This window comes from Cnephaeus nilssonii (assembly GCF_951640355.1).
Source record: "Cnephaeus nilssonii genome assembly, chromosome: 23".
NCBI classification, from domain to species: Eukaryota; Metazoa; Chordata; class Mammalia; order Chiroptera; family Vespertilionidae; genus Cnephaeus; species Cnephaeus nilssonii.
Genome location: NC_137094.1, coordinates 19,254,567 through 19,282,541, shown reverse-complemented (window position 1 = coordinate 19,282,541; position 27,975 = coordinate 19,254,567). Strand labels below are relative to the sequence as shown.

Sequence of the window (27,975 nt, the reverse complement as noted above, 5' to 3'; positions counted from 1 at the left end):
GAACGCATAATAATCTGGCCACTCAGCGTCTATCCTATATGATAAAAGGCTAATATGCAAATTGTCCCCTCGACCAGGAGTTCGACCAGCAGGCAGGCCGGCCAACCGCCCATGTCCCCTCCCCCCTGGCCAGGCTGGCCGGACCCCACCCATGCACGAATTCATGCACTGGGCCAGATTATTATGCGTTCAGAGATCATAATAATCTGGCCACTCAGTGTTTACATACATTTTATTGATTTCAGAGAGGAAGGGAGAAACATCAGTGATGAGAGGGAATCATGGATCGGCTGCCTCTTGCACCCCCCGCCCATGCTGGGCCTGTGCCCCCAACGGGAATCAAACCCTGACCTCCTGGTTCCTAGGTCGAAGCTCAATCACTGAGCCACACCAGCCGGGTCACACAAAAACTTTTTAGGCAGCAAAGAGAGGGAACCCCACCCCCCACCCTAAGTCTCCCCCCAAACTCAGTCTGGGGACAAGGCCTTTCTCTGAGGAGGGGAGCATCAGGCCTGGGGCTGAGCCGGGGCCCACCTGGCCTGTGTGATGGAGAGGACTCTAGGCAGGGAGACCCCCAGGTCACCCTGGCGTCCCTCCTGGCTCCCCAAATCCCCTCCATCCCAGGGGAGACTGAGTGACCTCCGGTTCCTCTCCTCCGTTCGCACTGGCTTCTCCCCACCAGGCCCCCCTCTCCGGGGTGGGGGTGGGTCTTCGGAGCAGAGACCGCTGTGCGCAGCCTCTCCAGGGCCCTGCGCCTCCAGGACTCGGCGGGTGAGGGAGGAACCCAGCGCGGATTCCCGGACTCCCGTTCCTGCCTGGACCCCAGGTCTCGCGCCTGTTTCTGATGGCACGAGGCCAGGGGGGGCTGGCCCGGCTAGGAAAGGGGGGCCGAGGCTGCGAGGCCAGGTCTCTCGCGCAGGCACCCAGCAAGCGACCCCCCCCTCTCCCCACGAGCCCGGAGCAGCGGGGGTTCAAGAAGCGGCCGACGGGAGGCCAGAGGCCCAGGCTGTTGTGTAAGCGGCGCCCCCCCCCCCCCCCCCATCTCTGGGCACCCGCCCGCCCTCCTGAGGCTCAGCGCCTTCGGGGCGTGACGGAGGCCCCGGCGGCCCCCGCCCCCAGGCCCGGCCCCGGCCGGCGCGCGGCGCGCAGGGGCGGGACCGCGGGGCAGGAATGCGCCGCGCAGGAGGCAGCGGCGGGACGTGTAAGGGCAAGTTCCCCGAGCGGCCTCCCTGCGCGCAGACGGAGCCGGGACGAGCCAGCGAGAGCTGCGGGCCGCGAAGCCGGGCGCACCGGGGCGGAGGCTGAAGCGGGGCACGGGGTGACCCAGCGCGCGCGCCGGGCAGCGGCGTCCTCGGGGCTGCGGGGCGCGCGCACCAGCGGTCTCGGGGGGGCGCAGCGGGCGCAGGAGGCGCGCGCGCGCGCGCGCTCGGCCCGGCGTTCCCGGTTCCCCCGCGGCGCTCCCGGCGCCCCGGGCCCGGGCCCATGACGGCGGCGGCGGCCGTGCTGAAGGAGGGCGTGCTGGAGAAGCGCAGCGGCGGCCTCCTGCAGCTGTGGAAGCGGAAGCGCTGCGTGCTCACCGAGCGCGGGCTGCAGCTCTTCGAGGCCAAGGGCGCGGGCGGGCGGCCCAAGGAGCTCAGCTTCGCGCGCATCAAGGCGGTGGAGTGCGTGGAGAGCACGGGGCGCCACATCTACTTCACGCTGGTGACCGAGGGCGGCGGCGAGGTCGACTTCCGCTGCCCGCTGGAGGACCCCGGCTGGAACGCCCAGATCACCCTGGGCCTGGTCAAGTTCAAGAACCAGCAGGCCATCCAGACGGTGCGCGCCCGGCAGAGCCTGGGCGCCGGAACCCTCGTGTCCTAGACCGCCGGGCGCGCCGCGGTACCTCCCCCGCCGGGGTCACATGGGGTAAGCCCTCCGGGGGGGCTGGGCGACTCTTTCTCTCCTTACCTCCCTGCCCCCCTTTCCTTGAGACAGAATGGGGGGACTCCCGCGAGCATTCATTCCCCTTAAAAGCTGGACTATCTGCTCTGGCTGGCGAGGCTCAGGGCTTGAGCATCGGCCTGTGAACCAGGAGGTCACGGTTGATTCCTGGTCAGGGCACATGTCGGGGTTTTGGGGCTGGATCCCCAGTAGTGGGGCGTGCAGGAGGCAGCCGATCAATGATTCATCAATGTTTCTCTCTCTCCCTCTCCCTTTCTCTCTGGAAAAAAAAAAAAAAAAAGCTGCACCATCCTAGGGACAGGAGAGATGAGGAGCTCAGGGGTCTGAGCCTGGGAGGCCTGCCCTTTCCTCCCCTCCCCTGTCCCCCCCCCAGCTGGACTCCCCGTGGGGACCAGGCAGGGGGTGGGACACGCCTCAGCGCAGGTTCCTTCTGCCATGACTCAGTGGAGAGCGGCTGGCCGGCCTGGGCCGTGGCTTTCTGGGAATCGGGTGGGATGCAGGCCCCTCCTAGGAGCAGGGAATCGAGGCAGATGACCTCCCCCTGTTAGCGGGGTCAACGGGGCTGTGGACAGACCGAGGAACCCCATTTGCTAGGTGGGGTCTCAGCAGGGGCGCGAGGTTCATTTTTAAACATATCTCTGTAGATTCCAGAGAGGAAGGGAGAGGGAGAGAGAGAGAGAGAGAGAGAGAAACATCCACGACGAGAGAGAACCATGGACCGGCTGCCTCCTGCACGCCCCACACCGGGGATCGAGCCCACCCCCCGGGCGTGCGCCCTGACCGGGAATCGAACCGTGACCTCCTGGTTCCTAGGTCGACGCTCCACCACGGAGCCACGCCGGCGTCGTCCACCACCTTTTGTTGACAGTGGGCCTCGGGCTGAGCTGCTGGGGGTCCCGGGGAGTTGGTGGTGGGCAGGCCAGGCCATCGATGCCCTGAGTGCCGGCCAGGGCCCAGCGGAGCCAGAGAAGCTGGGGCCGGGGGGGGGGGGGGAGCGGTGGGGGCAGGAGGGGGCCATGATGTGTTCGTGGAGATTTCTTCATCTTCTGTGAGCACCAGGGCAGAGGGCGGGGGCGGGTTTGCGTCCGGAAGGCCCAGGGGAGGGAGCAGGAATAGACCCTGGAAGGCAGGCCTGGCTCCCAGCCCCATGCCCTCTCCCCCAGATGCCACGCCCTCCCCAGGGAACCAGGGGCGAGGCTGGCGACCGGCCGGCACCCTTCCGGGATTTCGTGTTGTTGTTTGTTTTTGTTTTTTAAATATATTTTTATTGATTTCAGAGAGAGGGAGAGAGAGATAGAAACAGCAGTGATGAGAGAGAATCATGGATCGGCTGCCTCCTGCACGCCCCACGCTGGGGATCCAGCCTGCGACCCGGGCAGGTGCCCTGACCTCCTGGTTCCTAGGTGGACACTCGTCCCCTGAGCCACACGGGCCGGCCTGTAGCATTCCAGTTGTCAAGTCCCCCTCACCACCCCCCCTCCTCCTCACCTCCCTGCCCTACAGCTTCCCCACCTTAACCAGGGGAGTCCCCCTGAGCACCCCGCTCTGACCATCCTGTAAACGCCTGCTCGCTTGGAGTGGGGGACGCTCTTTCTCTCCTTACCTCCCTCCTCCCCAAGGACTGGTCCTCATGGGTTCCTCCGGTGTGGGGGGCAGGGGGCTCCCCCATCCGTCACGGTGGGTGGTGCAAACACTCTTTTCTCTGTTTGTCCTGGAAAGCTGGTGTGGATTCTCTCTCTCTCTCTTTCTTTCCAGCGTCCGGACCCCTCGGGCGCGTGGGCCAGGCCGTGTCCCGGTCGCGATCAGGAGGCGTTGCCGCTGAAGGGTCAGGTGGCCGGCCCGGGAGGAGGGCAGAGGCCACGCGGGGCTGAGGATGAAGATTCAGCCCCCGGACGCTGCGGCGCTCAGGACGTCCCTGGCACGGAGCCCGCGAGCCACAGGCCCGACTCATGGATCACGGGGGAGACCTGGCACCGAAGCCCCTCCCGGGGCCCGGCCATCTGCCCTGCAGACGGCTGCCCGCCCCGGCTCGGTGCCCGCCCGGAGGAGGAGGGCCGTGCCCCACGGGGCGCCGAGCCTCAGGACACAGAGGCCAGCCCGGCCCCCCCAGGGGGGACCACCGCTGGACTGACCTTGGCCGGGGGGGGGGGGGGAGCCGATGGGTCTGACGCCCACGCGGGGGGGTCTCCTGCTGCTTAGTTCCCTCTGGGACCCCCCAACCCTTCCAGGCCCCCTCTTTGCACACTTCTCCCCCCGCCTCCTGTCCTTCTTCCCCGCCCCCCCGCGGTGCTAGGCCTGGAGGGGGTGGGGGTGGGGTGGGGTCTGGCCCTTACCATTTCATGCCGGTCCCCGAATGAAGACGCCCTGCCCGGGGCAGTGCCCACGCTGTCTGCCGAGTGAAATTCTTTGCCCGCGAAGACCCACCAGTCCCCGGGGCACCCGGATCCTCACCCCACTTTCCCGACACACAGCCTGCTCTTTATTTTTAATATGTTTTTATTCGGAGAGGAAGGGAGAGGGAGAGAGAGAGAAACATCCGTGATGAGAGAGAATCATGGATCGGCTGCCTTCTGCACGCCCCACACTGGGGATCGAGCCCGCACCCCCGGCATGAGCCCCGACTGGGAATCGAACCCTGACCTCCTGGCTCGTAGGTCGACACTCAACCGCGGAGCCACGAGGCCGGCTGCCGGGCAGGAGTGTGTCTTTTTAAAGACGTGACCCCGTGGGGAGAGGCTGTCTCTGCCGGGAAGGGCTCGGCCTGCTTCCCGGGTCCGGGGTGTCCCCTGTGTTCCGGGGGCTCCGGATTCTGGGGGGGGGGGAGCCTGGGCCTCGGGAATGCCCGGCGGGACCGCAGAGCGGGGTCCAGGCCTCCCCGAGGGCGCCAGCAGGCCGGGCTGTGCCAGCAGACACGCACGGGATGGAAAACTTTGCTCAGCTGCACGGCCGGGAGAGGCTGTGGCCACTGTCTGGGCCCCCCTCCCTCCCTCGCCCCCCCTTAGCCTGGCAGCCCTGCCTCCCTCCTGCCCACCGCCGGCTGCGTGAGTCATCCATGGGGCCAGGAGATGGGCAAGTCCTGGCCCAGCCACCGGGAGACTGAGGAGGCCCGGGCCGGGGAGGGGAGGGGTGCCGAGGGGAGCCGGGGCGGCTCCTGCCGTGAAGGGGGTGTGGGGCCGGGGCTGAGGCCTCCAAGGCAGTCCGAGGCTCAAGCAGCCGAAGGTGGCAAGCCTACCGGGCGCCGTGGTGAGGAACCCCGAAACCTGCCCTCCCCAGAAGCGGGGTGCACAGGCACCCAGCCTCCGTGGGGTCGCAGTGACCCCCCTGGCTTGGCCCCCTCCGGGCGTCCTGCCCCCGTCTGCGCGCCTCGGTCCGCTCGAACGTTTTTCCGAAATGCAGCCCCCTCTCCTCGGAGCCTCCGGGAGCAGCCGGGGCCCCTGGGGAGCGCCCCCCACTGACGGGAGGCCGCCTTCCCGCAGTCGTTGTGAGGATTAATTGAGGAAGTGTCTGCAGGGAGATAAGGCAGGGAGATAGGGACCATAAATGTTTGTTGTTACAGCGATAACCCTCCTCGGTGTTTAGAAAGCCGCCTGCAATTAGCCGAGAGGTAGCAGCTTGCCAGGCTCGTCCCAAATATGGGGAGGGCGGATGGGAGCCTCAGAGCCCCCCCCGCCGCCCCCCCCAGGTGAGTGTCCGAATCCTCAGGATGCTCAGAGGCAGGAAGGCGGTGCCCCCCCGACTCGGACGCCGAGGCCCACGCTGGCCTTAGCTCCCAACAGGGGCCTCTGGTGCCCGAACCTCCCGGTTAGAAGTGAGGGTGGCCCGGCCGGCGTGGCTCCGTGGCTGAGCGTCGACCTAGGAGCCAGGAGGTCAGGGTTCGATTCCCGGCCAGGGCACATGCCCGGGTTGTGGGCTCCATCCCCAGTGTGGGGTCGTGCAGGAGGCAGCCGATTCTCTCTCATGATTCGCGGGCGAGGGCCGCTGTGAAACCTTCCCTGCAGGGGTGCCCAGAAGGGGAGAGACCGAGGCCCGGCACCCCAGCATCACATTCTCACCTGGAAATTCCAGTCTGCACCCCCAGACCCACTTCCCAAACGGGCAGAGGCCCAGGACCGACAGAGCCAGCTCGGCCTCACACCGTCCCCGCCGGCTCCCGGCCCCCGGCCCCTCTGGCCTGGCCTCCCCGGTGGCGCCTGCGTGGGAGGCCTGGCGGCGTGACAGGGGCATCTGGCGGCCGAGCGAGGCCCCTGCCTTTCTCTCCCTCAGACCGCGTCTTGCCCCGGCTCAGACTCGGGCTCCCCCACCTCCCCCCGCCCGCAGTGGGGGAGGCTCTAAGTCCGCACGCCCACGCCCGCCCGCCCAGGGAAGCAGCTGGGTCCCAGGCACCACCTGTGCCCTTAACCCTTCCCAGCCGGCCCACCCCCTCCCTGGGCCCGAGCTGCTGCCCACGTGGGCGGGTGACACCGGCTGGGGCCCCGGGGTTGTTTGCTAGGGAAGGCTCAGGTGAGCCCCCGCCGCGGCCGGCGAGGACGGAGGCGGGAAAGGATGGTTGGGGGCACGTGCGCCTCCGTGGGGGTCATCTCTGGCGTGTTCAGGACTGAGCTGCACCCTGCTCTGGCCTGCACCCCGGACCCACTGGGGCCCCCCACGCCGGCCCAGGCGGGCAGCTGAACTGGCCCGGGTGCTCAGCTCTCTCTCCTTAGCGAGTTCTTAGGGTGGTGCCTGTGGCTCTCGGGAGCGGGGACCTCGTTTCCCTTCGGCGGAGAGCAAATTCCGCATAAGTGACCAGGACGATGCTGACATGCCCAGCTGTCCCCAACCATCTTCCCGCCCCCCCCTCTTCTGACAGGGGTGCACTTGGGGAGCGATCACGGGCTGAGGGTGTGAGGACCAGCTGGGAGGGGGCCCCCTCTCCGTGGGGACGCGGGGAGGCCGCCCCTGAGCCCGCTGAGTAGCAACAACCTGGGGACAGTGTCACAGGCTTCGTATTGACCGACTGTCTTATTTATCTTCCCCATCGGCCTGGAGCAGGGACATCCCTTCTCACTTTGTGGGTAAAGAAACTGAGGCCCGGCCGGCGTGGCTCAGGGGTGGAGCGTCGACCTAGGAACCAGGAGGTCACGGTTCGATTCCCAGTCAAGGGCACAGGCCCGGGTTGTGGGCTCGGTCCCCAGTAGGGGGCGTGCAGGAGGCAGCCGATCCGTGATTCTCTCTCATCACGGATGTTTCTCTCTCCCTCTCCTTTCCTCTCTGCAATCAAGAACAAAACATTTAAAAAAATAAAGACATTGCGAACCCAGAGACAGTTAGCCATTCGCTCAGCGTCACACAGCGATGGCGCGATGTGAGAACTAGGTCTGTGGCCGGCCGGGGGACGGGGACGCCCAGGCCGTGGCGGACAGGAGGCCGGGCCCAGCCTGGGGAGGTTTCGATCCCGCCCCGGGTGACCAGGGCTGGCGGCTGGGCAATGGTAGAATTTACTGACCACCAGGGCAGGCGGGCACGCTGCTGGGCACCGCATGAACGGCGAACAATTCACTTCATTGGGACGGCGAGGGAAGGAGGGTAGGATGGAGGCCGTGAGGATGGGAACGGAGGTTTCTCAGGGCGGGCGGGGGACGGGGGTACAATTCACAAGCCTGAAAGGTGTCCGGACCGTGGGGGTGGGAGGGAGCTGGTCCAGGCGGTGAGCCCGGCCCCCCGCCCTCCCCGCCTGGTCCAGATGGACCCCGATGCACCCCTCCCCCAAGCACCACAGAAGGACAATGGAGCCAGGGAGACTCCTCCTGGGCACAGGACGGGCGGTGCCAGGCTGCCCAGCGGGACAAGGAGCCCTTGTGCCTCGGCCTCAGATCCTGCCCCACCCTCCTGGCCTGGGGGTGGTCAGCCTTGGGGGCGGGGGGGGGGGTCGGAAGTTCAGATGCTGGGGTGGGAGGAGGCCGGGTCCCCTGGAGGTCTCAGGGAGCGTGGGGGTCATGGGGGGAGGGTGCTGGGGAGCAAGGTGGGGGTGTCTGGGGCCTGGAGGAGGCTGTGGGGGGGCTGCCCGGCGGGGTCCCCTCGGAGCAGAGGGAGCAAGGATGCTGAGTGATGGAGATCTCTCTCGTTTGATCCTCACAAGCCCTGGGAGGCAGACACAGAGGGGGTGGCGCCCCCATTTTATAGATGGGAAAACCGAGGTTCAAAGCAGCTCTGGCCTCACCCCAGGCCACCCAGGGAGGAGGAGGAGGAGGAGGAGGAGGGAGCTGGGGTTCCCAGCAGCTCTGGGAGTGGGGTTAGCAGGTGGGGCGAGACGTTCATTCAAGGCTGAGTGGACTCGGGGGTCCGGGAGGCCCTCTGAGGAGTGGGAGTCCGGGGGGGGGGTGTCCCCCTCGCTCACCTGTGCCATCGGCTTTTCCTACCCCCCCCGCCCCCCCCGCCCCAACCCCCGGGTCCCAGGGAGGGAGGTGCGGGGCCCGGGCCCACAGCCCGACTCTGCTCAGCTTCCCCTTGAAATTCCACGCACCCTGGGCGCTTGGCAGGAGCCCTGGGCCCCATGGGAACAATCCGTCTTTCACGGCGCATTCGCATCAATCGCCCCATTGTTCGCCCGGGCTGTGCGCGCCCCCTGGTGGCCGGCCTGCACCGCCCTCCAGTCTTGGCTGCAAATAGAGCTGGGGGCTTGTTGAGTCACCAGGCCGCATCCACTCCCGGCTTCACCTCCTCCTGCTGGTCCCCGGGGCAGTCCTTCACACCCTAGTGAGAGCAAAATGCCCACAGGCCCCCCCCACGTACCCCCCTACCCATCCACCCCAACACTCCACGCTCCTCCATGCCACTGCGTCCCTGCCCAGCCTGCTCATTGGGGTCCTGATGTCTTTCCTCCTTGGCTGCCTGGGGAACGCCTATCCTTCCTTAAAAAACAAAAGCAAACCCCAAAAATCTAGCCCAGGGGTGAAGCCCGTTGGGAGTCCCCCCTGAGCGAATCCATCCTCGCGCCCGGCCAGGACCAAAGCGCCACGTGCTCCCCCTGGTGGCGAGGAGCAGAACTGCACCCCCAGCTCCTGGGCCCGGGGGCCAGGGCGGGACTGAAAAACCACCAGCGATTCCAGCAGTTGCTTAGGAATTATTTCCCTAATTTGTCATCTTAGGGGCATTTTATTCAACCAGGAGACCGCAACCCCCCACCCCCACCCCCCGAGCTCGCTGCAGCGGCCAGTCCCGGACTCAGGGGCCTGTTACGGGCCCTCGTGGACAGAATGAAAAGCCACGCTTTTGTTTTTTTTAAATCATTTTTGTTTTTTTGTTTCTTCACTTTATTTTATAGATAAAATAAGGGAATCGGGAGGATAACAATAATAATCTACTGAACACACGGAACAGGCCTTTGATGGCTGGCCACAGCTATCAACAGTGACCAGAGGAGCCCTGGCCGGTGTGGCTCAGTGGATAGAGCGTCGGCCTGCAGACTGAAGGGTCCCGGGTTCGATTCCGGTCAAGGGCATGTACCTTGGTTGCGGGCACATCCCCAGTAGGGAGTGTGCAGGAGGCAGCTGATCGATGTTTCTAACTCTCTATCCCTCTCCCTTCCTCTCTGTAAAAAAATCAACAAAATATATTTTTAAAAAATAGTGACCCTACGAGAGAGCAAATTGGAATTAAAAACACGTATGGGTTCATTCGCGCCCTGCCGGGATGGCTCATCCGCATGCACCGGAAAGGTTGCGGGTTTGATTCCTGGTCAGGGCACAGACCTAAGTTGCGGGAGAGCCACTCGGGGACTTGTTGGAAATGCAAATTTTCCTGGGATCCATCCAGGACCTGCTGAACCAGACACCCTGGGGTGGGGCCTTCCCCCCCCCCGCCCCCAGTGAATGTTTTCCCAGCCCCGTGGGGGTTCTGACGCACCCAACAGGCTGAGACCCACGGGGCCAGCAGAGGCCTGCCCTGCCCACCCCGGGCTGAGTCCTGAGGGGCCGACCGAGAACAGAAGCCCCATCGCCTTCCCCCGGACCGGTTTCCACCTGAGGAGAGGGGACGAGAGGCCTAGAACCAGGGGGGGCGGCACAGACAGTAAGTCCTGGGGCGGGAGAGGCACGCGCAGTCTGGGAGGGCTTCCTGGAGGAGGTGGCTCCCAGCAAGCACTAGGGTGCAGACGCGGAGCCCGGGGTGGGCTGGGAGGTGGCTGCCCGGCGGGTGCAGGGTGGAGGCTCGGGCAAGCTGGGAGCTGGCAGGGGAGACCTGGGTGGGGCGGGGGAGGGGCCGGGGAGGCGGGATTGGGAGACCATCAGCCGGGTTCCCAGCCCCAGCCTCGCTGGCGGATCACGTGCTGTGCTTCTAGGGTGGGGTCCACCCCGTTTGCTGGCTCCCTCTCACCCTCAGCCCCGCCCGCCCCCACCAGCCCTCCAGGGTCCAGCCCCAAACCCCACCTGCTGATCATGGGGTTTCTGGAGCAGCGGCCTGGGCTGCAGGGACCCGCCGAGACCCGGCCCCAGGCCCTCAGGCGTGAGGGCTCAGCGGGCAGTGCAGGGGGACCTGGGAGTCAGGCGGGGGGCCTTCCATGCCCTCCCCCACCCCAGCCCGGGACTGCGGGGAGATGGGCTCCGGAGGGGCAGGGTGGAGCCGCAGGGCCCACAGCTCCAGGTTCAGGGAGGCAACAGGTTTGGGCAGCGGCAGAGGGTGTGGGAGGAAGTCAGAGGGTGGGGTGGGGGGTGGCTCTGAGGGCGAGGGTGTGAGAAACGCACCAGCTGAAGGCCAGGGCCGCCCCAACCGGGAGCCTGACCCAAGCCTGTCTGCCCTCCCCTGGCCTCGCCCTCTCCAGCTGGCCCTGCGAGCTGCCACTCACCCAAACCTGGCCCCGCCCAGGCCTCCTCCTGGCCCCGCCCAGGCCTCCTCCTGGCCCCGCCCAGACCTCCTCCTGGCCCCGCCCATGCCTCCTCCTGGCCCCGCCCATACCTCCTCCTGGCCCCGCCCAGGCCCCCTCCTGGCCCCGCCCAGACTGCCTCCTGGCCCCGCCCAGGCCTCCTCCTGGCCCCGCCCAGGCCTCCTCCTGGCCCCGCCCAGGCCTCCCCCTCGAGGTGCTAGTACCAGGTGTACTGGCTAAAAATGCGGATACCAGTTAACAATGCAGATTGACCCTTTACCGGTTAATAATGCGGATTTTGTCATCAAATAAACCACGATAATTTCAAGAGAAACATCAAAAGTGCTTTGTTCAAAGTGATGTCCATCGCTAGCTACACATTTCCCCCATCTTTCAGGGAATTTGTGGGTACCGACCCAATAGAACTTTTCTTGTTTTGAGGCAGACCATTCAGAGACCCCATTGTCCACTCCTCCGTACGTGTTGAAGGGCTGCTCAGAAAGTGCGTGTGCCATCGATCGGAACACGTGGTCGTCTGAAGGAGCAAGGTCTGGTGAATATGGCGGGTGGGTTCATACTTCCCAGGTAAGATCTTTTAACGTGTCTTTAGCTGGTTTTGAAGGGTGTGATGGTGCGTCATCATGAAGCAAAATTACTTTGCCGTGTCTTCTAGAACATTCTGGTGGTTTTATGGTCAAAGCGTGGTTCAAATTGATTATTTGTTGTTGGTAGCGATCAGTACTCACGGTTTCACCTGGTTTTAGAAGCTCATACTACACCACACCTTCCTGATCCCACCAAACACAGAGCATTGTCTTCTTTCTGAAGCGATTTGGCCTGGCAGTCGATGTTGATGGTTGACCTGGATCAACCCAAGATTTTGTGCGTTTGGGATTCTCAAAACAAATCCACTTTTCATCTCCAGTCACAGTTTGATGCAAAAAAGACTTTCTTTCGTGCCGTTAAAGCAACATTTAATGATAACTATTCCGTTTTCCATTTGTCTTTCGTTCAGTTGATGTGGCACCCATTTTCCTTCCTTTAAAATCTTTCCCGTTGCTTGTAAATGATCGGAAATTGTTTGCTGAGCAACGTTTAATCTTTCTGCAAGTTGTTATTGAGTTTGACATGCATCTTCATCCAATAATGCTTGTCATTGTTGGTCTTCAACCTTTTTCAGTTGACCTGATGTTCTTTGTCTTTCACAGCGAAATCATCCCTTTTAAAGCATTTAAACCAGCGTTCACAAGTGTCTTGAGATGGAGCATGTTCACCATAAGCTTCCCGAAGTATACGATCACTTTCAGCAGCACTTTTCTTCAAAATAAAGCAATGAATTAAAACTTCCCGCAAATGCTCTTTTTTTGGCACGAAATTGGACATTTTTTAGTGTAAAAATATCTATGATGTTAACACCTTCAGCAAATTTGACATATGAAGTTTTGAAGCTTGTTGTCAATACAACAAAATAGCACACACATCAAATCGCATAGATATCAACATGTGTGTGACTCCGTCTATTGAAAAAAAATCCGCAGTATTAACCGGTACACCTGGTACCACCTGTTTATGCAACCAAACCACTTAAAACTGAACTATACAGACATTCAGCAGTTCAGAGCATCACTTAATGTTTTTTTAAAAAATATATTTTTTAATTGACTTCAGAGAAGAAGGGAGAGGGAGAGGAGAGAAATCAATGATGATGTGAACTGAGGGCCTCGGCTGCCTCCTGCACGCCCCCTACTGGGGATCGAGCCAGCAACCCGGGCCTGTGCCCTGACCAGGAATCGAACTGTGACCTCCTGGTTCCTAGGTCGATGCTCACCCACTGAGCCACACCAGCCGGGCCTCAGCTCAGCTCACAGCAGCTGCTCAGCCGGGACCTCCACCTGGGTTCCCAGGGAGAAATGGAGGCTCCTAATGGTTAGGCTGGGAACCCTCGCGGATCTGGGGTTCCTGGTGGGTGGGGGGGCCCCAGCGACTCCCGGGCCGGGCACTGTGTCTCTGCTGCCACAGGCCTTTTGTGGCCGAGAATTGAGGGGTCGTGACATTTGGGGTCTTTGTTTCCTCTGCTCTCCCTCCTGAGCCCCCAGCCTGGCCGGGGCTCAGCAATCGGCCCCAGGAATCCTGGCCCTGGAGCAAGCGGGGTGGGGGGTGGGGGCTGCAGGTGGGGGACATGGAGGAGGCGGGGGGCTGTGGCTGGCTGTCACGGAGGCCGTGGCCCGAGCAGCGGGGGCGGGCGGGCGGCGGGAGGGGCGCCCGGAAGGCAGATGCGGTGGGGCCAGGTCACTGGCTAATTTGGGCCCCTGGCTCCCCAGACCGTGACTGGCAGCTGGGCTGACAGGTGCAGGAGGGACGAGGCCTCCGTCCACACCCCCGGCCTCACGGGTTGTAGCTCCCCCGGCCAGACACTCCCTTCCCCGCCCCGTGGCCCCCCACATCCCGGGAGGGGACTCCGGCCCCATGCCGCCCCCGCAGAGCCCGGGGGGAATTGCACCGAGACCCTCAGAGGCTGGGACCCCCCGAGATTCCCTGTGCGGAGGGCCCGCTGGGCGGCACACATTCACCCCGTGGTTTGGGTGGCTTTAAACACCCTATTGTCTTGTATTGGTCAGTCTGCTCTCTCCATCTTTCCTTCTCAAAGAGCCCGGCCAGTGTGGCTCAGCGGTTAAGCATCGACCTAGGAACCAGGAGGTCACGGTTCGATTCCCGGTCGGGGCACATGCCCGGGTTGGGAGCGTGACCCCCAGTGTGGGGCATGCAGGAGGCAGCCCCCGCCCCCCGCGCCCCCATCCCTTCTCTGACCCCAGCTGCTCCCTGCCTGTGTCTTTGTGTTCCATCCCTGTGCCCAGCTGTCCCCCTCTGCCCTCCTCTGCCCCCCATGACGTCCCAGCCCCTGCCCTTCCCCCCTGGCGGCCTCCCAGAACCACAAGGTCACCTTCGCTGGGCCCCAGGATGACCGTCCAGAGAGCGAGCGGGTCTTCACCCCCGGGGCACGAGGGGTGCGTCTTCTTAGGACACCCGTCCTGAGCTCTCTCTTCCCCACCAAACAGGGGGCCCGGCCGAGCGCCCCCACCTCCTGCTTGCCAGGCCTCTCGCTAGCCTCCGAGGGGGTCGGCGCCCCGCTGTCCTGGCCCTGCCTGGCTCTGTCCCTGCAGGCCGGCCGACAATAATAGCCTGGGATTAACATAGCGGGCATTGTCTTTCTCTGACTATGGGCTGGGGACCGCGGGCTCGCCAGCCATCCTAAAAATACCCCGCGGACAGGTGCAGACCCGTGGGCGTGGGGCCGGGGACAAAGGGGGCGCGGGAGGGAGGGCGGGGAGACCGTCTCCCCGAGGTCCAGGCCTGGGGGAGCCTCCATTCCTGGAGGCCCACCTGGAGGAGGCGCTGGGCGGCCGCAGACCCTCAGGCTCCCATGGGCCGCTGCGGCCACGCCCGCTCCGCCCGGACACTCCCCGGAGCCGGCCTGCAGCGCCTCCCACACCACAGGAGCCCCCCAAAGATGTGGGCTCGGGGCCTGGCGCCCACGTTTCCTTTTCCTTGTAAGAGACGGAGGGGCGCCCGGCCGGCGTGGCTCAGTGGTTGAGCGTCGACCTATGAACCAGGAGGTCACGGTGCGAATCCCGGTCAGGGCACAGGCCCGGGTTGTGGGCTCGATCCCCGGTGTGGGGCGTGCAGGAGGCAGGGGATCCTTGATTCTCTCTCATCACGGATGCTTCTCTCTCTCTCCCTCTCCCTTCCCCTCTGACATCAACGAAAAGAAAAGGCAGCCCGCGCCCCCGAGCCCTGTGCCCCCAGGACTCCCAGGCCCCACGGTGTCGCCTCCCTGCTCCCCCCTCTGACTCCGGCTCCCTGGGTGGTTCTGGGGTTCCTGGGTTGGGGGGGGGCTCTGTGTGCACAGAATGTGAGTACCCTCCGAACCCCCAATCCCCCCCACACCCACACACATCTGCACGCCCAGGGCCTGCTGTGCTCAGCGTGTGTGTGCGTGCGTGCGTGCGTGCGTGTGTGCGTGTGTGTGTGTGTGTGTGTGTGTGTGTCTCCTCTGGGAGGTGTTGGTGGGAGGGGGCGGCGGCAGGGGGAGGGGCGCGGGTCTGTTCTATTTTTACCGGCCAGTTGCCGAGGGCCCTGGAGTTCATAGCCTCCCTCCGTGCTGCCCCCACAGTCTGCCTTTGACTCGGGGAGAGGCGAGCCCAGCTCTCAGACGGACGGACGGACGACGCTGACCCAGGTGAGTGTCTGCCCGGTTCTGGCCAGATCCAGGTCCAGCCCAGACCCAGAACCGGGGAGCGCTGGGCGGCCGGAGGACAAGAGGCTGGGAGATGGAAGAAGGGGTTTCCTGCTGGGTCAGCTGTTGGGGAGCAGCCCCGGCCCCCCCCCCCCCCCGCACCCCTCCTGCCCGTTGAGGCTTTCTATAAGGCGCCCCCGGAGCCCAGGGCGCAGCCAGCGGCTCTGTCTGCCCACGGAGCCCCCAGCGGTGCCTGGAGGGCGGGGGCACCTTGGGGAGGGGCGGCCTTGGGGATCAGGGGCAGGAGGGGGGCTCGGCTGCAGGGGGAGGTGGGGAAGAGCTGGGTGGGCCCTGGACGTGAGCGGTCCCAGCAGGGGACGGAGGAGGTGGCGGGGTGAGCGGGACTCGGGGAGCCGGGAAGACTGGCCCCGGAGCCCCTGAGCCGGGAAACCCCCTGGCCCCTTTGTCTTGAGGGACAGGCTTCGCCCCCCCCGTGCCCGTCGGACGGCAGGACAAGAGCAGGCGAGGGCCGACTGCCAGGCTCTGGGCACCGCTCCTGCCCCTGAGGAGGGGGGGCAGGTGGCGCCCGCATTGGGGGCTGCAGCCTGAACGTCTGTGCTCAGGGCACCGTCCCTGGGGTCCCCGTGGCGGCGGGGGGGGGCTCTGTCTGCCGCGGGGGCTCAAGGCAGCACCTCCCACCATGGTTTGGAGACAGTTTTTAAAATATATATATTTTATTGATTTCAGAGAGGAAGGGAGAGAGAGAGAGAGAGACAGAGACAGAGAGAGAGAGAGAGAGAGAGAGAGAGAGAGAGAGAGAGAGAGAGAGAGAGAAACATCCATGATGAGAGAGAACCATGGACCGGCTGCCTCCTGCACGCCCCACACTGGGGATGGAGCCCGCATCCCGGGCCTGTGCCCCGACCAGGAATCGAACCCTGACCTCCTGGTTTGTAGGTCGACACTCAACCACTGAGCCACACCAGCCGGGCAAGTTCTGAGATCGGGCTTCCCGGTTCAGAGGTGGGGTGTGGGCCCACGGCCACGGGGCACAACGCCGACTCATGGCACGGCAGAGAGGACCAGACGCCCTTGAACTGGGGCCAAGGTCAGGGTGGGAGCAGGAGGAAGAGCAGGGGGCTGATGTGAGAACTGTGTCCCTGGTCGCCAGGTAGCAGGGGGAGAGCCGAGGTCCTCGCCCTGCACACTCACTCACTCACACTCACACTCACACTCGCCCCTACACTCTCCTCCCCACGGGGCCTCCCTCTCTGCTCCTCCCTCCCTGTGGGCTGCCTGGTGGGGGCAGGGAAGGGGGAGACAGGAATGCTGCCTGCCCCCTCCCATTTGCCGCTATCTGCATCCGCCTCCTTATCAGCCTGCCTGTCAAGGGGTCCCATCTGCTGGGAATGCTGGGAATCGCAGCCCAGGCCGGGACCCGGGGGCCTGGCATTTGTCAGCGGGGCAGGCGGGCGGGTGGGCCCCTCGGCGCTGACAGGGGGCTCTCAGAGGCAGGGGCGGGCGCAGCCACGCGCCCACCTCAGGGTGGGGGGGCGCCCCCCGGGATGAGACGGAGGATGCCGGGCCGAGGCCCGGGACCTGGGCACTGGCATTGGGGGGCGGGGGGGCAGGGGTGCTGGGCCCACGGACAGGGGTGGGCCTTCCCCAGCTCGTGTTTCGTTCTGGACTTTCTCAGTCTCTCGGGGGGCGGGGGGGGGGGGGCCCTGAGAACAAACAGCTGGTGGCAGCATCTAATTTCAGCCAAGCATCCTGGGAACGTGGGCCCGATGGGCGCCCCCCTCCCCCTCTGTGCCCAGGGTGACAGCTGAGACTCCGGGGTCACCCCCTGCTCCCCCAGGCTGCACCCCCCACTCCCCGCAAAGCAGAGGCAGAGCTGGGGCCAGAGGGGCTCCGATGGGAGACTCGGAGACGTGGCCCCGCTCCGGGCATGGTGTGGGGACCGAGCCTACAACCCGGGCACGCGCCCTGACGGGAATCCGGGAATCCCACGGCGACCTCTTGGTTCATAGGTCGATCGACGCTCAGTCTCTCGGGCCGTGCCATCTGGACCCACCGGGACCCACTCTGCCTGGTTTCTCCTTCCCGCTGTCTGCCCCCCCCACGTGCCCCTCCCCCCGGGGACTGGGGGACGGGAGCTGTGACCTCCCTCACTCCTGTTCTCTGCCCCCAGGTGCTGCCCGCCCCCCCCCCCCGCAGCCATGCCCGAGGTGTGAGTATCCCGCCCCGCCGTGTGTGTGTGTGTGTGTGTGTGTGTGTGTGTGTGTGTGTGGGGGGGGGGGGGGGGTGTGTGTGCGGGGGGTGTGTGCGGGGGGGTGTGTGCGGGGGGGGCAGGTCCCTCTGGGGCAGAACCCAGCCCTGGAGGGGGCTCCACCGGTCCCCCCTCTGCTCCCCCCAAGCAGCTCCTCCGAGGCCGGATCCTCAAACAGGAATGATCCTGGGGGCCGGGGTCCCCCGTGTCCCCAGACATCCTGGGTCTTTGAGCAGAACCCACACCCCCCGGGTTGGCCTTTCCGGCCTGTTCCGGACTCTGTGTGTCGGCACAGGTCCCGTGACTCCCATGTGCCAGGCCCTGACTTAACGCCTCTCACGGCAGGACCCCGTGTCCAGGTGTCCCTGACTCCCCCCCTCCTCCCCTACAATCGGGGTACCGCCCCACAAGAGCCTCCCGTAGCCCAAAGGGCCGTGGGGTCTTATTCTGTCCTGACCCTTGACCGGGTCCCCGGCCGGAGGCCTGGCTTTTTGCCGGTGCCCTGGGGTCACCACCCCTCCCTCGCGCCCCCCCCCCCCCCCCCCCCCCCCCGTCCTGTGGCTGCGTGAATAACCTCTTGTTCTCGCTCTCCCTCCTCCGCCTTCTCCCGCGTTCTTCCCGCACCGGGCGCCTGCAGCGAGGTAAGTGAGGTCTGGGGTATCTGTGCTGGTGAAGTCTTTTTTTGTTTTTTGAACTATTTTTATTGATTTCAGAGAGGAAGGGAGAGGCAGAGAGAGAAACATCAATGAGAGAGAATCATGGACCGGCTGCCTCCTGCACGCCCCACACTGGGGATGGAGCCCGCAACCCGGGCCTGTGCCCCGACCGGGAATCGAACCCTGACCTCCTGGTTCCTAGGTCGATGCTCCACCACGGAGCCAGGCCGGCCGGGCCTCCATCCTGTTTTGTCTGTAATAACCTGGACTGGGTCAGGGGGAGGTGGGGGCTCAGCATCCCAACCTGCAGGGGGAGGAGGCGGGGCCCCCAGGTCTCCCGGGACCCCCGCCGCCCTCCCTGGATCTGAGAATTCTGGCAAATCCCCGAGTGGGGCTCAGAAGGGACCTCGAGCGAGCGGGGGTGCAGGGGGCCGACCGTGACCCTGGCCGGCACGCCCCTGGCCGGGCCTCGATCCTCGACTCTGCAGCCCCCGCCTCACCCCGTCTCTCCCCTTCTCACCCCCAGAGGAAATCCAAGATCACTGCCTCCCGCAAGCTCATGCTGAAGGTGAGCCAGGGCCCGGGTGGGGGGTGGGGAGGGGGGGGCGGGACTGGAACTGGGGGCCCGGCAGCTGAGAGGGGCCGGCGGCCAGCAGGGTGGGAACCAGGGTGGGCTGAGGGGCTGGCTTTATTTATTTTTTTAAAATATTTTTCCTGCACGGCCCCCGCTGGGGATGGAGCCCGAAACCCTGGGCGTGTGCCCTGATGGGGAATCGAACCTGGGACCCTTCAGTCCCCAGGCTGATGCTCTATCCACTGAGCCACACCGGCTAGGGCTTATTTTTATTTTTTAAAATATATTTTTATTTCAGAGAGGAAGGGAGAGGGAGAGATAGAAATATAAACGAGAGAGAATCACGGACCGGCTGCCTCCTGCATGCCCCACACTGGGGATCGAGCCCACAACTGGTGCATGTGCCCTGACCGGGAATCGAATCCTGACCTCCTGGTTCCTAGGTCAACGCTCAACCCCTGAGCCACGCAGGGTGGGCGGGACATGGTTTATTTTGATACACGTCTCTCTCTTTGGAGCTTCGGGGTCAAACAGCGGGAGGGAGCAGAAGGGGCCTGGGTGTGAGGTCACCTTCCCGCGGACACACGCCCGCCCACACTCGGTGACCGTCCTGGTCACGCGCTCCCAGGGTGTGAGAACACGGAGCCCCAAGGGCCAGCGGAGGCCAGAGCCGGCCGGGCCTGGGGTCCCCCTTCCCTCAGGCCCAGTGCCGGTGGGAGCTGGAGGGCCCGGGCCGCCCCCGTGTCCCGCCCCCCCGCCCCCCCCCCCCGGCTCACCGGGCTCTGTCCCGTCCAGAGCCTGATGCTGGCCAAGGCCAAGGAATGCTGGGACCAGGAGCTGGAGGAGCGTGAGGCCGAGAAGTCTCGCTACCTGGCCGAGCGCATCCCCACGCTGCAGACCCGCGGCCTGTCCCTCAGCGCCCTGCAGGTGAGCCGGGCATCGGGGGCGGGGCTGGGGACCTCCCTCGGGGCGGGGGGACGCCTCAGACTAGGTGGCCCGGGTCTGACCTGACGGGGCCCCCAGCTCTGTGACTGACAGCAGCTCGCTCCTGGTTCCATCTCAGAGCCCCGTGGGGTGCTGGGGTGAGACCCCAGGTCACAGGTCCCGGAAGCAAAGTGTCTCGGCCAAGGGGCTGGGAGGGGGCCCGGGGCCCTGGGCTGGGCGGCAGGGGAGGGAGCCCCCCCCCCACCCGCTCGTCCCTGCTCCCCCAGGACTTGTGCCGGGACCTGCACGCCAAGGTGGAGGTGGTGGACGAGGAGAGATACGATATCGAGGCCAAATGCCTCCACAACACCAGGGAGGTGAGCGGGGGCGGGCCGGCTCAGGTGGGGGAGGCGGGGGCGCCGATGGGCCAGGCCCCCCCCTCCTCCTTCCGCAGGGCCTGGAGGTGGCCACTCCGGGGGACGCTCGGGGCCCCCCTCCCCGCCCTGGCCCCGCAGGCTGGAGGGGGCGGGCCCCACAGACATAAAGCGCACACGGGCCACCCTCTCACTCCGCACACAGACTCCCTGCCTTTGTGAGCGGCTTTCATGGGCCTGCGATCCTCTCTCCACCGCCCCCCAGCCTGGGGGTGAAGTCGGTGCTACTATCTGCACCGCACAGACGAAGACTCTGAGGTTCAGAGTGGCCCCAGTCACACACGCCAGGGCTTAGTGCTCCCTCCACCGACCGGCCATCCCCTGCTCGGGGCATGGAAGGGCAGGGCTCCTGCTGCCTCTGGCGCGGGTTCAAGTGGAGGAGGGGGCAGGGGGGTCCCCAGAGATCGCACCCAAGCGATGTCCTCAGGGGTCATGACCTGGGGCTTATCCACCCCCTGGGACCAAGGCTGGGTCCTTCACGAGCCGCCTGGAGGGCTCGGTGGGGAGGGACGAGTTAGGTGCCATTCGCGGCCATCGAGGCAGGGAGACCTGGGGGCTTTATCCGTCCGTTGACGCGTCCGTTCCTCGATGCACAAACACACGAGGCTATTTGCAAAGAGAGGGGCGGGGCTGCGTGTCCCGCAGGGTCCGGAGAACGTGGGGTGCAGGGCTCTGGCTGGGATCCCCGGGAAGGGGGCCTGGTGCACCCCCCGCCCCCCCCCCCCCGGCCCCAGTGAGCCCCGGCGCCTTCCCTCCCTCCTGCAGATTAAGGACCTGAAGCTGAAGGTCCTGGACCTCCGCGGGAAGTTCAAGCGGCCGCCGCTGCGCCGGGTACGGGTCTCGGCCGACGCCATGCTGCGGGCCCTGCTGGGCTCCAAGCACAAGGTGTCCATGGATCTGCGGGCCAACCTGAAGTCGGTGAAGAAGGAGGACACGGAGAAGGTGAGCCCCCTCCCCGCCCGGGCCGGCCCACGAGCTCTGGGCGGAACATTCTAGAACCTCCTGGGACAGTGGTCGGCAAACTCCTTAGTCCACAGAGCCAAATATCAACAGGACAACGATTGAAATTTCTTCTGAGAGCCAAATTCTTTAAACGTAAACTTCTCCGAACGCCACTTCTTCCACATAGACTCGCCCAGGCCGTGGTATGTTGTGGAAGAGCCACACCCAAGGGGCCAAAGAGCCGCGTGTGGCTCGAGAGCCGCGGTTTGCCGACCACGGTCCTGGGAGGCCAGGGATGAGGTCTTATTCTGTTTTGGGAGAGAGGAGACGTGGTCCCTGCCCCGACTGCTCCCAGTCCCCCGGGAGCATGGGGACCCGGAGAAGCCAGACCGAGGAATAAAATACCCAGCAGCCCGTGGGGCTCAGTGGTGGTTGAGCAGCAACCCAGGAACCTAGAGGTCGAGGTTCGCTTCCTGGTCGGGGCACAGGCCCGGGCTGTGGGCTCAAGCCCCAGGGTGGGGCGTGCAGGGAGGCAGCCGATCGATGATGTTTCTCAATCATCGACGTTTCTCTCTCTCCATCCCTCTCCCTTCCTCTCTCTTTACAAAATCATTAAAAACATATTAAAAAAAAAAAAAGGAACAAAATACCCAGAGGGCGTGGAGGTCAGGGGACAGGGGTCGCTGCCCTCTGTCTCGGAGGCAGAGACGGACGGTCGTCACGGTCCCAGCACTCAGGGAGCAGAGGTTCGGGGGGGGGGGGGGGTCAGGCCTCTCCCTCAGCCTGTCACGCAAAGCTGGCCGAGGTCGCGGCGTCCGTCCGGGGCCAGAACGGAGCCGGTCGGTAAGAAACGCGGAGGAAAGACGTGGCCCGTGGCCCCCGAGGGTCACAGGGAGCGAGGTGGAGCAGGCGGCAGCCGCTGGGTGGACCGGGGGCCCATGAGCAGGCGGAAGGCTCCCTGGAGGAGGTGGCCTCCGGCTGCTGAGCGGGACGGCGAGGGGGGCTCCGGGCCCTGGGTGGGAACGGGCCTGTGACCCCCCCAATCACCTGTGAGCCCCCCAATCACCGGCCTCGGCGTGGGGGGGCCAGGGGAGGCTGACCGGGGGTTGGTCTGCCCGCAGGAGCGGCCGGTGGAGGTGGGCGACTGGAGGAAGAACGTGGAGGCCATGTCGGGGATGGAGGGCCGCAAGAAGATGTTCGATGCCGCCAAATCTCCGACCTCCCAGTAGAGGTACCCGGAGGCCGCCTCCCTCCTAATGGGGCCATCTGGGCCTCAGGGGTGAGGGGGGACCTGGGACAGGGCCAGGGTGGTGCAGGGGGGTCCACCCCGGCCCAGCACCCCGAGACCTCGGGCGTGTCACCCACAAATGTCTCCTCACCCGTAAGTGGAGCTCCCAGTGGGTGGGGTGGGTGCCCATGACCGCCCCCCCCAGGCCCACTGAATGGAAAGTGGGGGGGCCGGCCCTCCAGGTGGTCCTGACCCAGGAGTTTGAGGACCCCTGGGTTCCGTGACCCCTGAGGGCCCTGGGGCTCCCACAAAGCAGCAGAATTAGCTTCACGAGACCCGCTGGGAGGAAGGATGGGCCAGGGGGCGGGGTCTGGGACCTGTCAGAGCAGGGGTTCCGGAGGGGCGGGCTCTCGGGGAGTGATGGGCGGGTGCCAGAAGGGGAGGGTCCCAGCACCCTAGGGGGGTGGATGAGCCAGGCAGGTGGGGGGGGGGGGCGGGCAGCAAGGCCAGGGGGTGGAGGGACCCCCCACGGAGGAGCAGTGACAGGGGCTGGGACGGACCTGGAGCGGATGCTTAGCGGGAGCCCCTGTGGGCGATGGTGCGGCCCAGGGGGTGCTGGGGTGAGAGTCCCGTCCTGGGGTGCGTGTGAGTCGGGGTGACACGCACAGAGGTCCCTGGGCTGAGGGCCGCCGCCTCTCTGTCCCCACAGGCCGCTCGCTGCGCTGGCTCCGGGCGCCTCCCCGGCCTGTCCCTGCACCCCCATCCCTCCCCCCTCCCCCCACTCCGCCCCGAGTGCGTCCACGGAACTGGGATCAGCAGACACAGAGAACACGAGTCTGAAGACCTCACCCCCCCCAGCCTGGGGGCCCCTCCCCTCGCCCCCCACCCGCCACTCCCTCCCGGCTGCTCTGACCCCCCCCCAATTAAAATCAATTAAAATCAATGTCGCCAGCATCTGGGGGACTCTGTGAACAGAGGGCGGGGGTGGCTCCCGTCTTCAGCTCCATCAGAACGAGGGCGAAGGAATCTGAGGTCCCCCCCCCCCGACCCCGGACCCCTCTGCCCAGGCCCAGTGACCTCACACAGCACCCCGCACCTCCCAATCACAGCTCACCCAGCCCCCCAAACTCCAGCCATCAGAGGCACCTCTGCATTCTGAACCCATCGTCCTGATCCACAGCCCCCTTCCCCTGCACACCTGCCCCCCGCTCTGTGCGCTGGGGTTCCCCCCTGTTCTGAGCTGGGAGTGGGGGGGGGGAGGCCCTTCCGTCCTGCAGGCACTGGGCAGTTCCGCACCTGGCCACCAGGTGGCGCTTCCCGTCTCCCTCCTGGGCTCCCTCACTTCTCCCACCCGGGCCGGCTCCATGGGCATCCACCCTTCTCCCCCTCCCCACCCAGGGGGGCAGCAGTGGCCTGTCCTCTGGGTCAGGACCTCCCCCCGCCCCCCCCACATCTGGACCCAAAGCCCGTGAGGACGCCAGCCTGCAGGGCTGGATGGGGCCTGGGGCCGCCTCCCCCGCCCCCCCTCTCAGCACCTGCGCTCAGCGGGCTGAGGGAAGCCCACAAGGAGGTGTCTGGTCCCCGTCACGGGGGGGTGGGGGGCCCCTGGCTTTCTGACCCAGGAGAGGAGGAGCCCCCTTCGACCCCCCCTGCCCGTCCCCGTCCTGCCCTCTGCCCCCGGCGTATTGTCTGCCATAAACGCCAGAAGCCGGGTGCAAAGGGCAGTGCCCGCTCTTCCCGGGGCAGGGCCTGGCACCCGGGCCGTGGATGTGGGGGGGGGGGGAGGGGGCGGGGGGGGGGGAGGGACACGACGTGCCGGGTTCCTGCTACCACAGCTCAGTGGGGCCCTGGCCCGTGTGGCTCAGTGGATGGAGTGTGGGCCTGCGGACTGAAGGGTCCTGGGTTCGATTCCGGTCAAGGGCACGCACCTCCGTTGCAGGCTCAACCCCCAGCCCCAGTCGGGGCAACCCATCCACGTGTGTCTCTCACATCGATGTTCCCCTCTCTCGTCCCCCACCCCTTCCTCCCACTCTCTCTAAACGTCAATGGAAAATACCCCCAGCTGAGGACTTAAAGCCACACACTAGCCCTGGCCGGTGTGGCTCAGTGGATAGAGCGTCGGCCTGCGGACTGAAGGGTCCCGGGTTCGATTCCGGCCAAGGGCACAGGCCTGGGTTGCGGGCTCGGTCCCCAGTAGGGGGCGTGCAGGAGGCAGCCGATCCTTGATTCTCTCTCATCATGGATGTTTCTCTCTCTCTCATCCTCTCCCTTCCTCTCTGAAATCAACAAAAAAAAATTTAAAAAACAACAACAACACACACACACCAAACACACAAACAGCTCAGTGGGCACAAACGCAGGCACAATTCTTACCTTACCCGGACGCCCTCAGGCACGCCCGCCCCGTGACACCCACCCACCCACGCACCCCCATGGGCGTTCCCTCCAAGCCACAGAGGAACCGGGTGGGGCTCCGTGCCCAGGCAGCCCCAGGACCCCCCCTGCCCTGCCTCCCGGGGCTCCTCCCCGCTGGCCAGGGTCCCCAGCCCCGTCTCCTGCTTCCTCGGCTTCCGCTCGGCCCCTTGGCAGAGCCGGGCCCCAGGTCCCAGAGCCAAATCTCAGCGCTGCCCTCGCCCCGCAACCCGGGGCCCCCCGCAGATTGGGGTCCCCGCCCTGCCCTACAAAATGGGAGACCAGCCCCGGCCTGACTCAAAACAAACACCTGGGTGCAGAGCCGTGGGCGGAGGGGGTGGGGCCGGCTGCACACGCCCAGGGCCGGGCCCACAGGTCGTCCTGCTTCCACGCAGGGCCAGCCGTGCCCCCCTCCAGTGGCCCTGGCGTGGACCAGCGGGGGGTCCATGGCGAAGCCACACACAGCAGCTGTGAGCACCCCCTGCAGCTGGCGATGGGCCTGGTGCCCCCTCCTCACGCTATCCCTTCCTCGGGGGTGGGAGCGAGGTGTGAGCACTGTCTGTCTGGCGTCTGTCTCCCCGCGTCCCCCCCGCCCCCCCGCCCGCCCAGGGCTGCCGGGGCTAAAGTGCCTGGACGAGGAGGGAGCCGGTTAAACATTAGCCCCAATGGCCCCCCGCGCAGCGAGTCAGACTCCCCGCAGACTCCGCTGGGCAGCCGGGGGGGCCGCTTCGTTCCGGGTGGGTGATCAGCCACTGCGCCCAGGACGGGCGGCCGGGACCCGTGTGGACAGACGGCGGCCTCCTCTCCTGGGCCAGCCAGGCTCTCGCCCCCACCCCCAGCCCCACAGCTGGCCGACGGGACGTGAGGATGAGGCTCTTGCTCCCACAACACCCTCCTGAGCTGGCCTGGGGGTCCCCTGAGCCTGGGCCGAGCTGCGGTCAAGGTCGGGAGGCCCAGAGAGGGACAGCGACTCCCTTGAGGTCACAGACCTAGCCCGGCCGGCGTGGCTCAGGGGTTGAGCGCCGACCTATGACCCAGGAGGTCAGGGTTCGATTCCCGGTCAGGGCACAGGCCCCGGTTGTGGGCTCCATCCCCAGTGTGGGGGGCGTGCAGGAGGCAGCCGATCCATGATTCTCTCTCATCGTGGATGTTTCTCTCTCCCTCCCCCTTCCTCTCTGACATCAATAAAAATATTTTTAAAAAAACCCCCACACCATCACAGACCTAAACCGACCTAAACCAGGATGAAAACGCAGGAGAGAAGTCGGGCCTCACCTGGGAGCCGGGGCAGGTGTTCCGAGCTGGGGGCCCCGGGAGGAGTGTGTGTGTGTGTGTGTGTGTGTGTGTGTGTGTGTGTGGCAGGGGTGTGGGGGCTCGTGGCTGTCAGGTGTGACTCCCACCCCAGCTGGCTGGGGCCGGGGACCCCCTTGCACCCCCACGGCGGCCGCCTTGGGGAAGGAGCAGCTGGCCTACGAGGGCGGGGAATTCCAGAGCCTTCTGTCCGTCCTGGCAGCAGGGAGGCGACCCCTTCGGGCTGCGGGCTGCGGGCTGGGAAGTCTTGGGGACTTCCGTGTGACGTGTGGTCTCCGCGGACTCCCCGGAGGAAGTGAACTTGGTGTGGTTAACGCGTGGACTATGGAAAGCATGTCACGGTGAACATCCCCCGTTTGAAGAACAGGGGAGTGCGCACTTAGGAGGCCCCTGGGGGCCCCCCCTCTCCCCACCATTGCCCTGACAGCGAATCGCACCTTGACCTCCTGGTTCAGAGGTCGATGCTCAACCCCTGAGCCACGCCGGCCAGGGGCTGTCTGTGAGTTTTTATAGCCACAGGGAGAGAGTTGGATTTTAGACTTTTATTTATTTTTTAAATTTATACTTAATTCATTCGAGAGAGAAGGAGGGGAAGGAGAGAGAGAGAAACATGGATTTGTTATTCCTCTGATCGATGCGTTCATTGATTATTGTCTCATGCGCCCTGACCAGGCATCGAGCCGGCAACCTCGGCCTATCCGGCCGAGGCTCTAACCCCGTGGTCGGCAAACGGCGGCTCGCGAGCCACACGCGGCTCGTTGGCCCCTTGAGTGTGGCTCTTCCACTAAATACCACGGCCTGGGCGAGTCTACGTTGAAGAAGTGGCGTTAGAAGAAGTTTAAGTTTAAAAAATGTGGCTCGCTGAAGCCGGTTTGGCTCAGTGAATAGAGCGTCGGCCTACGGACTGAAGGGTCCCGGGTTCGATTCCGGTCAAGGGCATGTACCTTGGTTGCGGGCACATTCCCAGTGGGGGGTGTGCTGGAGGCAGCTGGTCGATGTTTCTCTCTCATCGATGTTTCTAGCTCTCTATCCCTCTCCTTTCCTCTCTGTAAGAAATCAATAAAAAAAAATAATAAAAATAAATAAAAAATGTGGCTCTCCAAAGACATTCCCATCGTTGTCCTGTTGATGTTTGGCTCTGCGGACGGATGAGTTTGCCGACCACGGCTCTAACCAACTGCTGGGTACGGACTGTCCCCTGGCCTCATGGAGTGTGCTTGGGAGGGCCGGGCCCCAGGGACCAGGTGGTGACTTCCCTCTCCTTCCCTGGAGGCAGCAGATGCTCAGGCCTCACCTGGGCCCCTGCTCATGGGGTGCCTCTCATGGGGGGGCCCCGGGGGCTGTGCCTGGCTCCTGGCTGGCAGGGGCGGTCCCCCAGGGAAGATGCTCTTCCGCGCGCTCAGCCCGTGAGAGGCTGGTGCCTGGGCAGGAAGCAGCTGCAGCCACCGGCCCGGACGGGCAGGTGAGGGAGCCAGGTGGAGCCGGTGGTGCTGAGTGGCCTCAAGTCGCCCCAAATCCGGGCCCAGTTCCCCGCGTGCACGCCTTCCTCCGGGGGAAGCCGGCGCCTCCTGGGCCTCAGCGCAAAGTCCAGCACCGGCGCGGAGGACAGAGCCCCCACGCCTTCCGGTCCCCGCGCCCGGGGCGCGCCCGGCTTCGCCGAGTGGGAGCTGAGGATCGCGTGTGGGAGGCCCGGCCGGCCCGGCCCAGGGCCCGCCAGGAGCGCGCGCCCGGGTTCCCCAGCCCGGGGGTCGCCGTGCGCTCTGCCCCCCGAGACCACCGGGCGGGCGCCCCCCCCGTTCCCGCCCGGGCCTCCCCGCCCAGGGTCCCTTCGGCGGAGCCGGTTCCGGGGCCGCCGTGCGCTCCTGCGCTCCGCCTGACCCCGATCCGCGGTCCCGCCCCCAGCCCGGCGCCCCGGCCGCGGCACCTGCGCGCGGAGCCGCCCAGCGCCGAGCTGGTCCGACTGGTTCTGAGCAGGAAGCCGGCGCCCTCGCCCAGCCGGGCCGCCCCGCACGCCAGCCCCGCGCCTCCCGGGCGGTCCCGGGCCGAGCGGCCGAGTGTCCAGCGCGCGGGGGCCGGGGCGGGGACCAGGGCGGCGGCCGCGGAGCCCACACCCCGGGGCGCTCCCGGCGGCGAATCAGCGCGCGGCGCGGGCGGCGGGGCCCAGGTGACGGCCGGCGGGGGAGGGGCGCGCAGGTGAGCGGCCGCGGAGGGAGC

General features: G+C 65.6%; 3 protein-coding genes across 3 annotated transcripts in view; 2 read left to right on the top strand and 1 right to left on the bottom strand.

Annotated features, from left to right (window-relative positions):
- The first annotated feature begins 1,166 nt into the window (after positions 1-1,166).
- Positions 1,167-4,943, top strand: PHLDA3 (pleckstrin homology like domain family A member 3). Its single transcript, XM_079763827.1, has 2 exons — positions 1,167-1,905; positions 3,697-4,943. Exon 1 carries the CDS (start codon positions 1,483-1,485, stop codon positions 1,858-1,860), a length of 378 nt encoding a protein of 125 aa, XP_079619953.1. The 5' UTR covers positions 1,167-1,482; the 3' UTR covers positions 1,861-1,905; positions 3,697-4,943.
- Positions 4,944-18,453: 13,510 nt separating this feature from the next.
- TNNI1 (troponin I1, slow skeletal type) lies at positions 18,454-22,039 on the top strand (the record flags this gene model as incomplete). Its single annotated transcript, XM_079763786.1, has 5 exons — positions 18,454-18,504; positions 19,306-19,437; positions 19,722-19,811; positions 20,634-20,810; positions 21,932-22,039. The coding sequence occupies exons 1-5, from the start codon at positions 18,496-18,498 to the stop codon at positions 22,037-22,039; spliced, it is 516 nt and encodes a 171-aa protein (XP_079619912.1). The 5' UTR covers positions 18,454-18,495.
- A 3,031-nt stretch (positions 22,040-25,070) lies between these two features.
- LOC307094738 (plakophilin-1-like) overlaps positions 25,071-27,975 on the bottom strand; it is a gene marked incomplete at its 3' end in the record, with an annotated part of 14,310 nt that continues 11,405 nt past the window's right edge. Inside the window, exon 3 of the mRNA XM_079763779.1 lies at positions 25,071-25,079. Coding sequence (XP_079619905.1) covers positions 25,071-25,079 — 9 coding nt within the window. The remainder of the gene's footprint in view (positions 25,080-27,975) is intronic.

Bases quoted from the DNA above. Each gene is read 5' to 3' on its own strand.
- PHLDA3 (XM_079763827.1), top strand. From the start codon at position 1,483: ATGACGGCGGCGGCGGCCGTGCTGAAGGAGGGCGTGCTGGAGAAGCGC.